Source organism: Taudactylus pleione, unplaced genomic scaffold, assembly GCF_031769625.1.
Source record: "Taudactylus pleione unplaced genomic scaffold, aTauple2 ptg000138l, whole genome shotgun sequence".
Taxonomy (NCBI): domain Eukaryota; kingdom Metazoa; phylum Chordata; class Amphibia; order Anura; family Myobatrachidae; genus Taudactylus; species Taudactylus pleione.
In genome coordinates, this window is record NW_028284540.1 from 10,282,629 (window position 1) to 10,294,786 (window position 12,158).

Here is a 12,158-nt window from a genome sequence, read left to right on the forward strand (position 1 = left end):
CACCAATTGGTGGCCATCGACTTGCCGATATGTAAGGTAATCGGAGAAATTGTGCATGTTAAAAATCCCAGATTTGCCAATCCTGATCATATTTTGGTTGGGATCGGGAAAATCCAACATGTTGAATTTCACCAATGCCTGGACCCCGGCCCCTGGTGATCGGGGAATTGCAACAATCCATTGCTGGTGTATGGGGCCTATTAATCTGAATAAACTTCATATGTACGTTTTTGTATAAAATCAAATGAGAAAATGTTTTGCATGTAATTTGTGACCTTTTAAGTTTCACTTGTGCGGCGGCGCTATGTGTAAGATATGATAAACTGTAATGTCTCAACATAATTGCTCCAGAAAATGTATACAGTTTTTATACACTAAACATACATTTATTATCCACATTAGTTATTTATTACAGACCTGATATACTTCAAAGGCTGCACATGCTACACATTAACCTTCAGAGGGCTGAACATTACCCTTAATCGCCTTAATAAACGAAATAAATGCAAACAATCCATTTAATGAAAGAGCGATACCCTGATCTGCAATAACTTATCAGCCAGCAATTTAATGAAGGATAAATCAAACAAAACCGGCAAAAAGTTAGTACCGGCAAATATTATGTGTGTGTATATATAGATATATATATATATATATATAGATATAGATATAGATATATATAGATATATATAGATAGATATATATATTAGATAGATATATATATGTGTGTGTATGTATGTGTGTGTGTGTGTGTGTATATATATATATATATATATATATCTATCCCTTTGTCCAGATCGCTCTTTGAATTTGAATATCTCAAAGAGTAATGAGATATTAATGTAATTCTTTTGCGACAGATTTCAGTCAGCAATAAATTACAGAATTTGGAAGAAAAAAAAAAAGAAAAAGTATAGCTAACCTTAAAATGTCAAGAAAACTACCAGAGCACAGAGCTGGCACAGTGACCCAGGGGAAGCGGGACAGTGATCGCAAATACGTGCTATAGCACTGTGTCTGTGACTGGGGGCTCAGCTGCGGCTAATCTCTGGCTTTTCATTGAATGATTGATTGACCCTGGCCTGGCTGCAGGGAATAAAAAGATGAAGGAACTCCTTGGCGCCCTTACTGTCATGCTGCGGCATTACATGGACATACGGCTCCTGACGTGGCGTGACAATGGCGGCTCCCTCACTCAGAGTGAAGACCACCTCAGGTAAGTGGTAGCGGGTGGGGCTTTAATGGTGGCTGTTGCTCCAGGTTGGCTTAAGGCACAGCGGCTGCGTATAGTGGGCGCTGTGCAGCGGCCGCCAGGATTGTCTGGAGGTGTCTGCTTATGTCTGCACCAGGAGAGGGGGAGGTGCTGGGCGGCTGTCCATACTTGGCAGCCCAGCAGTGGTGTGTGTGTGTGTGGATATGTATGTATGTCCCTCTGCCCACCCTCCCCATGTGTGCTTCAGCTTACCCCCATCTGTTCCTCTGCCCACCATCCACATGTGTGCCTCTGCCAATGGAAAGGTATTCCACCTTCAGTTACTGTACCTAGAAGTGCTTTGGACTGAGGGCGGTAGTGCGGTTCCCTGCCTATACAGTCCACCAAAAAATAAACTTGGCTCACCGCGCTTCACTCGCCATGATTCGTGCTTGGCTATTAGATTATATTCCCCCTCTGTGCCCACGTGGATGGCAGGGAATGACGACCGTAGCTGATGACGTCTGGCCAAAAACTGAAGGGGATCTATCCACTTCCCTCTGCCCACCCAGCCTTTGTGAGCATCTGCCTGCTTTCCCCTCTCTTTGTGTCTCCGAGTAGGGAAGCACACAGTTTTTATACTGGCCCCACATATTCTGTAAGCACTGGACTTTTCCATGTGTGCAGTTGATCTTGGCGTGACCCAGAGATGGTGATGCAGAGACGTGACGTCATGTAGCTGCATGCTGCTGACCGCTACAGTGATGCAGTGCAATGAATTTAAATCAGTGTGTTTTATATTTTTCCTGTGGGGGTCGTAGTGTTTGTAATTTTTTTTTCATCCTATCTGGGCCAATCATGTGTGTGTTTTTCTTCATGTGGGGACAAATGTGTTTTGTGTTATTTTCCTACCGGGACCAGTGTCATCTGCTACATGCTTCATGGGCTGTAGCTGCTAAATTGTTAGATTTACAGAAAACCTTGATTTATATGGGACCCACAAAATGTCAGGTAGAACCCCAATTGGTACCCAAATTTTTTTGGCTCGGCGCAATCACTGCGGGATAGCCTGCTGCCGTTCTCATGCACTAATTGTAGTCTGTGCTCTCACGTGGACCCAGCACCCTAGCCATGTGCGGACACTGTTTATTCTGCTCAGTTCGACTTCTGATTGGCAGCTATTACATAATGAGGGATGGCGCGCAGGCGGCACAACACGTGTGGCTGCTGCCGTAGGGGGCGCTCTTCCCTCATCTACTTTCTCCAACACTTCGTTTCCAAACTCTCAACTCCCAGCCAATCAGCACTGGGTTTGCGCCTTAAAAGCAATGCCTCTTTTCTCTGCTTTCTACAAGAGCTGCCGGCAGCCGCTGATTGGCGGGGGATGGTGAGGCGGAGTAACAGTGCATTATCATTTGCATCTATAGGGGCTCAGCTTGCAGTACCCTCTGGAAACGGTCCATTTTGCTTCAGAATCCATGGGCAAATATATCATCGCACTTACAAATTGGCTGAATATTACAATAAAAAAAATCCCCAAAAACCATCGATGGGCATGGCTTAGCCGATTTATGTTTCACACACACCTTTTATTACCCGATTCCGTCATATTAACATATTATCTAGCAAAGCATTTTCCGTACGTCTGTTCTGGGTTCAAATTGTCAAAATGTTCGCCACAGGCATTCTAGTAGTATAATAACTATATTAATATTTATCTACACCACAGCTGCTCCAAGCAGGAAAAGGCTTGAACTCGCTCACAAAATTTATACATATGATAAAAAGCATGCTCATAAAAAGTAACATTACAAAATTGGGGAAAAGGGAAAGAAAAAACAAACAATATTGCACATATGTCCTAGACCTTTTTCAGTATTGCCAAAGTTCCACTCATGGAGTAGTGTATCTATCATGTAGTTTTATAATGTAATATCTCCCAGTTGATCTAATAATCACTCGTTTTTTTTTTTGTTTTGTTTTTTTTTTCTTTAGGGGAGCTGGGAGATTTCGACCCTTTGGAGCATACACCAGATCTGGTATCAGAATTTCGCTTTGTGCAGACTCAGACTGAGGAGCTGGAGCTTGCGGTGTTTGAGAAGTGGAAGGAATTCAGGTAGAATATGATGTGAACAGATCTGAATTATTTGTACTACACTGTTTCTTGCTAAACGAGAGCTTTCCAGACTATCTAATGTGTTTCTTGACTCAAAATAGATTGTCTTGATATTTTGTATCCTATTAATTGACTCACTGCACTCCTTTTCTAGAACAGATGATGTGTTTAATGTATTCCTCAGCCATTAACCTGTTTCTTGCCAGCTTTGCTTTTCTGATTGCGCGACTCTTAAGCTGGCTACACACTTAGCGTTATTTTGAATGATTTGCCTGATTCTCACAGATCGGAACGACAAATGTGTACCCACTATGTCAGGCAGTGCGCCCTCCCTTGGGGTCGTTGGCTGCATAGTCAGGTCGGCCCTACATGCAGCTCAACCTGACCATGCGATTGACTACCCTGTGCAGCGGTATGCAGCATGGGCCGACATGTCGGGCACTGGATCGTCTACTGTGTACCGGCCACCAGATATGTTGGCCTGTCGGCAGGGGGGTGTCAGTCGTATCGCTGGGTACACACATAGTTTAATATGTACTCAGCTTTAGAAATGCTAGGCAGTAAATTTAAATGTACTATTTATTATGTGCATAAGTATTTTACACATGGTATCCATTTGGTGTTCTGGACTCCCTAGTCTGAACTAGCTTTCAAACGCTGAACTGAATTTAGAAAAAATGTCTACAAGGTGTGAGGCTGCCCGTATAGGGGGCTTGATTGCACTGCTGATCACAGATTTCCGATATTTGGGAATCTCTGCATGCACAGTACCAGTTTTGCGTAATCTCAGAACGGGTCTGCGAATATGCACATAGTCCGGCAGCAGACTGTCAGTGATTGACAGACTGCTGCTTTTTCTGGCCAGGGAGGAGGCCTTTGTTTCTCAAAATGGAGGCATGTTGTCGCCGTTGGGAGGTCACTCAGATGATAGCACAGATGATCAGATGCCGCTTCCAAGCATGCAGCTTGGATCAGTAATGCATGCAGGAGGCATGACGCCTCCTGCTGCATTACCATATTAGTGCTATCGCAGCTGCTACCATGTTAACAGTTGTGATGGCCTCAGCATCCTCAGCTGAAACACCCCCGGAGATCCAAAGAACAGCTGCAGTGATTTCTGCAGGGCATCTGGGTTGTGTAATTTTGTTTCTGTTTCTCCTCACGTCTTTCGAATGTGAATGTAGCCTTTTACAATTGGTGCCATAGATTGGCTTTATTAGTTAATGGTTACCTCTCTATAATCTATTTGTAATTCTACACATGGTTCCATATTTGGCCATAGTCTTCTAAGTTATCCTTTTATTTCCATTATACTTATTGGCTTACTAATGTTTTTAATACATTCATAGCTGTGTCATTAATTATATTGATACTATTTTTTTATTCTGTTTAATTTATGTATGTGGGTTTTTAACCAAGACTTTTTTTTTTATACTTTATTTTTATGAATTTTGAAGATGTGGTCTGTGTCTCTCACTAACTATACATCTTTGGGTAACCATCTACCTTTAACATCAACTGTTTGATGTGGAATTAATGATTTTATCTTCCAGGGGGCAGACTCCTTCAGAGGCCGAGACAAATTATCTCAATAAAGCAAAGTGGCTGGAGATGTATGGTGTGGATATGCATCTTGTAAAGGTGAGTGATGCCCACTTGCTTTATGTTACTACCATATAGTGCTGCAACATTTTTTTTTTTTTTTGGTTTAGAAGTGTAGAACACACCACTAACTGTGTCAGGCTCTTATAAGTGGGTCCGGAAACCAGGTTAATATAGCAGTGGGCATCACTTTTTGTAATCCATGTCTAGCACAAATGTTTTCTTCATGATTCTGTATGTTTAGCTGTTCCCTGTAGATTTCTTAGCCATTATTTGTATTGCTGATTCAGATATGTTAAAATTGAGCTGTAACATTATTCTGCTTCTCTTCCTGTAAATGGTCTCCTGACAAACAGAGTGGTGAATCAATAACTAGCAATGTGCACAGAGCGCCTTCAGTATGGTTGGGAAAAGGTACTTCGAAACGAGTAGCTTCTCTAATTTTCCATCCAGAATGACAGGGCACTGGGGGTTTACAAGCTTACTGCCAAAGCTAAATATAGATTAGGGAGCGCAAATAGAAATTGAGAATTGGAGTTAATTAAATAATATATTTAATAAAACATTGAATGAATATGTAAACCTGAAAATAGATAACAGAATCCAGCAGTTAAGTAAATGATGCTGTAATTAGAACAGACATATGATCCTTATTTGCAGAGGTGCTAAACCAACGAGGTCTATAGTATGGGGTTAATACATGTAAAATACACTGTAAAGATTTACATTAGTCTTATAAGAAGAAAAAATGTATTGTAGGAGTAATGATCGATCTCTATAAAAAAGGAGAAACAAAAATTGCAATTGCATGTAACTTAAAATCAAGCTGAGCTTGGTTAAAAATTATCCGTTTCAGACAGCTGTTTCAATGGATTATAACAGTTATTTAGCTGCAGTTCAGAGATGACTGATTATAAGAGCAATAAAGTTTGACTACCTCCGAGGAAACTGACAGATGTTTAGGCAGAGAAACGCGTTCGGTTAAGCCCACTTCATCTATTTGGTACCAATACCGCCTGCTGTCAACTAACCCCACTGTTTAACAGCTCAATAAGGTGCCGGCCTTACACACTACGGTGAATGGTTTAAAGGTCAGCGGATTTTTATTCCCCGGCCTGTTCTTCCCAGGACATGTCGGAGACTGAGACACGTGTCCGCTCTACACGGGCACTAGCCGGCTTTCACATACCACGGCAAGCGGGATTTAAAGGTCAGCGGACTCTATCCCCCAGCCTGTCTGCCCAGGACAAACCAGAGATCGAGACGCCTGTCAGCTACTTACGAGCTAAAGCCTGCTTCTGCGCAGCTTCAGAGTGGCAATCCGGACACTGCCCTCTGCTCGCATCGCTACACGTTTGGGGAAGATTACCCCAGGACATCTACGATTAATATGTATCACCATCAACCAGATAAGTGACTATTTTTATTTCTGGTGACTACTTGGGTACTGACTTTATTGCTCTTATCAGTCATCTCTGAACTGCAACTAAATAACTGTTATAATCCATTGAAACCGCTCTCTGAAACTGATCATTTTTAACCAAGCTCAGCTTGTTTTTAAGTTGCATGCAATTGCAATTTTTGTTTCTCCTTTTTTTTTTTTATAGTGATCGATCATTACTCCTACAATACATTTTTTTTCTTCTTATAAGACTATATATAAATATTTACAGTGTATTTTACATGTTTTAATTCCATGCTATACACCTTGTTGGTTTAGCACCTCTGCAAATAAGGATCATATGTCTGTTCTAATTACAGCATCATTTACTTAACTGCTGGATTTTGTTATCTATTTTCATGTTTACATATTAATTCAGTGTTTTATTATATTATTTAATTAACTTCAATTCTGAATTTCTATTTGCGCTCCCTACTCTATATATTTTTTTGTTTCTGTTAGGGGTAGCCACCCCTTTTGGTGAGCTGTATTTAGTTATTGTATCTCCACAGCGCCCTTAATTCCTGTATATCTAATCTTATTGCCAAAGCTGGCTGCAGTTTGCGAATGAATCACTGGGTACGCACCTCCCATACAGGTGTACAATAAAATGAGCGAATATTGTCTAACATAATAGATGGAGCAGCTGGACAGCACTAGTTATAGTATTCCTCCCTCAGAATCTTTAGCTATCTCCTGTGGTGGTATTGACTGATTATTCTGTTTTTGCTGTAACTTGGACAGGCTCGGGACGGGAATGACTATCGGCTTGGACTGACTCCTACGGGTGTCCTGGTATTTGAAGGTGAAACAAAAATTGGATTGTTTTTCTGGTAAGTTCTCTAATTAGAGTGTTACACTTGCTGTGGGTTATTTAAATATACTTTGCAGTAGGTGATTATAGGACTATTTATTTATATCGCACACATGTTCCTAAAGGCTTTACAGAAAGATACTGATGTAAATTACTATCTTCCCCAGTGGAGCTTCCACTCTATAGACTTTATTCAGAGGTGTACGCTAATAGCATCACTGCATCGGATGGCCGCAGTAATCCCGCTTCTGAGTGACAGAACTCCTCTGCCGTGGCTAGGAAATCTGCATCTGATGACACAGACCCTGGCCTCACCACTCCCACAAAATGGAGGTGACACACCTTCGTTTTGTTGAAAGGTCCCTTGTCAATCAGACTGCAGCATCCAAGGCAGTGGCATTGTAGCACATGCGCACTGCGCCCCCGTTAAAAGCTAGGAAATCTGTGATGGCTATGATTGATCACTGTGTCTGGAAGACATGATATGTTGCCTGGTGCAACAGGAAGAACTTTCCAATTTCTTTTTTTTAAGTTATCTAGGTTACTCCTGGTTTTAAGTTAGCGGTATTAAAAGGGGGGTGTTCCAGTTCTTCTCGAGCCGGTTTGTCTCAAGATGTTGTTGTCTCTGTATGTTCTTGGACACTATATTTGTTTTCCTTTCTTTTTCCTTCTCATACACCTTGAAACAAAGGTTGGAGAAGTTCTGAAACTCCCTTCCCATTTGATCCCGTTAACTACCAGGAACTAAAGCTGGCCACACATCTAAAGATTATCTGTCCAACCAGCCAACTAGTAGATTGGTTGGAATGAAAATCTGGTAAGGAATACAATCAGCAACTTGCTCCCAGACGCTGAAAAATGGACCAAAACTGTTGTATAAACAAATAGTTTAAATCAAACATTTAACAAACTTGTCTGACGACCATTTTCATCTGTTTTCTGGCATTTAGGAGTAAATTTCTGATCATCATTTACTCCCATTCCTTACCAGATTTTCATTCCAACCAATCAACAAGTTGGCTGGTTGGATGTAAGTTGTTCTAGTGTGTGGCCAGCTTTAGTTTAAGCTGCATACTTCTTTCCTCCGTTGGACCTTTTTCATTGGTGCAAGTTCTTTTCACTTCTCATTTATCTCTGTTTTTACACAAAGATCTTGAACCTTCAGGAAACCTAACTTAAGACAGGTCTCAGGTTTTTTTTCTCTGTTTTTATTTTCCCAGAAAGGTTTAATTCTGATACCAGAGGTTCAGAAGTTTTTTCAAGGGATATTAAGAGATACATATACAACCACCTTATGTTTCTGCAGTGGTTCCATGTGATTTGAATTTGGTCTTGCAGGATGCACCCTTTGAACCAATGCAGTCAGACGACCTGGAAATGTTTTCTGGGCGCCCTTTCATGTCAGTCACCGTTTTTGATTTTTCATAGAGATAGGGCTACGTAAAGGATGGGCTCTCTTTTTCATCTAAAGGGGGTTTGAAAGTTCCACATTAATTAGAAAAAGAAATTGAGGTTCCTACTTTGTTTCAAGGGTCTCTGCATGAAGGGGACTCCAGTCATCCTTTCGATATTGTGAAATCTTTAAAACAATGATGTTGAAAGGACAAAATAAATTAGTTGTACGCATAGTCCTTTTTGTTTTGTATGTTTTTTCAAACTGGCCAGCCTCCAAGCAGACTATTGGTCAGTGGATTAGCGAGATTATCAGTCAGGGCAGGTTTTCCGGTTCCAGAAAGCTTGAAGACTCATTCCACTAGGTCAATGGGAGCTTCATGGGTGTCTAGGCATGGGGCAGCTGTTAAGCAGCTCTGCATAGCAGCCACCTGGTCATCATCTGTGCATACTTTCACAAGTTTATAGATTCAACGCTTTCAAGTCCAAGGATGCTATCTTTGGAAGGAAGATATTCTGCACTGCCCAGGAGTGTTCCCACCCTTATGCTGGTTACACACTGCCAGATATATTGGCCGATCAATTGATTGGCCAATATATATTGTGTGCATCGGCCAGTGTGTACCAGCGATATGTCTGTGAACGACGTCGTTCAGACATATTGAGTTCGCTTTGCTGCACAGCCGATGCCCAATATATCTGCAGAGGTCACAGGGAGAGGGGTGCGACACGCCCCTTGGCCAGCGGGACCTGCGGCCAGAAGACAGATAATGGTGGTTTGGTGTGTATGAACAACCATCATCTACAGATATATCTGTAGACCACTTGATCTTCAGATATATCTGTAAGGTGTGTACCCAGGTTTAGGGACTGCTTTGAGATTTCCCCCAGTGAATGAAGGAGAAATCGTGATTTTGTTATTCAAGGACCATAGGGCTCCACAGGAAGACAATGGGGTGTAGATGATACCTGGAGGACTGGACACCAACAGCAAAGCTTTTCAGGATGCTCTGGTTCTTTACCCCCATCCCGCCCACAGCCTGAGGGCAACTCCATTTCGTTGGTGCCCGGAAGGAGCTGGACCACCATTTTCAACAGTGGGGCTGCTTCAAGCAGCGCAAGCTTATTTTTATGATTTATTTTTATTTCTACTGTTTTGACTACTGAGCAGTAGCAAAAGACTGTCCCATGGACATCTGCGCTGCTGCTCCATTACCCCTCCGCGGCGCCGTGACACCGAGCCCCACTTAGGTACTCCCGGCGGGACTCTGAGGAGGACTAGATAGCAGGCTCCCCAGACTGAGCTGATACGTGGTTACATGGGATCTATCCCCCCACTCCGTTGCGATTATTATACTATATCTTTTGGCGATTATCCATTAACTTTACTGCAGAAATTGTGGTTTTAACACTACTGATCAAGACTCAGCCTCAGGTTTTTGCCCACCTGAACTGTTTACTGATATAAACAATGTTTATCATTGGTCTTTTGATACAACATTAATTACAAGATCCAGCCTCAAGTTTTTGCTTACCTGAACTATTTTCCCATGGTGGATATACATAGAATACTTAAGAACCTATAGGCCTATTTGGCAGCATTAATATTCCCCACTTCCCCATATTGTACACATTCAGTGAGACTGACATATATTTTAGAAATAGTTAGATACCGTAGAGCGCTTCCTCTAAGATTAACTACTTTAATCTACTTTGGTTTGATATTCCTGAGGGAGTCAGGGGCACTCCCTAAGGCAGCTGCTAGTGGCATCTTTTCATTTCTACCTTCTCACCTACTTTGCGAGCACTGATCGCATATATCTTTTTCCCCAGACTGCAGCCCAGAATCCAGGGGACAGGTAAGGCGGACCCCTGCTTGCGGGAGCCTGTGTTTTTACGCAGTCTAGCCTCCGGTCTCAGGAGACAGACCGGAGGAGCTGATGTGGACACTGATGCGCCCACGACTCCACTAGATCACCAGGGCATTAATATACTGGAGCATGGCATATTTAGAGGCCAGGGATCCGGTGGTTAACGTCCGCACTTGGAGAAGACTTTCTCCCTACAGCCCCTCCCCCAGCTCATGTCGCCATTCCACTGCGATCTAGCCATTCTGTGAGCTGCTCCTCCCTCACCCTCCGCCCCCTCAGACACACGGCAGCCATTTTCTGCTTCATAACTATCTGGGAACTCTGGTTCCACTCTCCCTGTATAAATCTCCCACGGGCCAGGTTATACAGAGCTATATCCTACCAGCCACTGCGGTCTGTATCGTTGATTGTAGATTTAGTGGGGGGTTTTTCCTTTTTGTATGTGACTTGTGCTAGCGCTGATCTCTACTTTCTATACTGTCCAGATTATACCTTTCCCTTTTATTCTAATATACCCTGACATACTAAGGTATAAGGGGTTCATTGTTCCTCACATCGCCTCTATATTTGTGAGGGCTATTACCTACTATATAGTGCGGTTGCACACTACACATACTGCAGGGTGTTCACTGCACCGTTTCTCTTTCATCAAGGCTGGGGGGACACTGGACCATGGTATTGTCGGTTGGGCTGGAGCAGGCACTTAATGACACTGTAGCTTTAACTCCTAGCTCCTCCCCCCTGCAATCCAATAATGCCAGTCTTCGTCAAGTGCCTGAGGAGAGAGGCACCATTTTTCTACCTTCTGTAGTGTAGTTATTTATGATTGTTTTGTTATTTATTTTTGTTTATTTTCTAGTTAGGAGCTGTGCGCTACTTGTAGTAGCGCACAACATGAATGCGGACTGCTGCGGGAGATTAGACAGCTCACCATTATGCAGCTGCAGCAGGGGGGTGCAAGCGGCTCAATGGTTCCCTACTGCGCACGCGCCGTGTCCGGCCTGCGCGAGCCCCGCCAAGCGACTGAACTTCAGACGCTGCAGGGCTCGCTACAAGACAGGGCGGCTGTCGATGGTGAGTGACAGCTCGCCCCGTTTTGTAGGCGGGTGGAGGGGGGGTGTGGCTGCACAAATGTAGGTGTTCCCTTAGTAGGTCCTCCCACAAATGCCAGGCGTTCCTGACATCACTAGTGATGTCAGTAGTGGACTTACTGCTCTATTAGAGCAGGGAGTCCACTTGGGCTTGCGGCAGCCGAGACCCTACCCCAGGGTCTCGTCGCAAGCCCAATGGTCGCGATAATCGTGACTGTCTCCAACCCGCTCGCACATCTTTGTGAGCGGCCTGGAGTATAAACAAACAAAATCCCACACACCCTGCGAGCTGCCTGCGGCAGCGAGCGGGTCTGAATCAGGGCCTCTGTCCATTACGCAGTTGCTTCCAGCGACAGGGAAGACCTCCATCAGTCACTGTGGTAGCCATTTAGACTACCACACGTGCCTTCCTGGGCACACCTCTGAATCCAGTAGAGATCCGCTAGCTAGACCTTGGAAGATTGTTCTGGTCTTGATTCATAGGCTGGGGTTGTTTCCGGCCTTGGCGTACCCTGACATGGGTGGCGTGAGTTTAAGAGATCACTACGGCTTCCATCTTAGCCATAGGGCTTCACAGCGATTCGCCCTGGGGTTTCCTTGTACGGAGGTAGGTCAGGCACGGTAAGCTCTATGTGGGAT

At 43.5% G+C, this 12,158-nt stretch overlaps 1 protein-coding gene across 5 annotated transcripts in view; it reads left to right on the forward strand.

Moving 5' to 3' along the window:
* The window catches only part of EPB41L5 (erythrocyte membrane protein band 4.1 like 5), a 157,421-nt gene that overhangs the window by 57,265 nt on the left and 87,998 nt on the right, over positions 1-12,158 (forward strand). For all 5 annotated transcript variants that reach the window (XM_088473647.1, XM_088473643.1, XM_088473646.1 and 2 more), the window contains exons 8-10: positions 3,188-3,308; positions 4,862-4,949; positions 7,096-7,184. In XM_088473647.1, the coding sequence (XP_088329773.1) occupies positions 3,188-3,308; positions 4,862-4,949; positions 7,096-7,184 (298 nt within the window). The remainder of the gene's footprint in view (positions 1-3,187; positions 3,309-4,861; positions 4,950-7,095; positions 7,185-12,158) is intronic.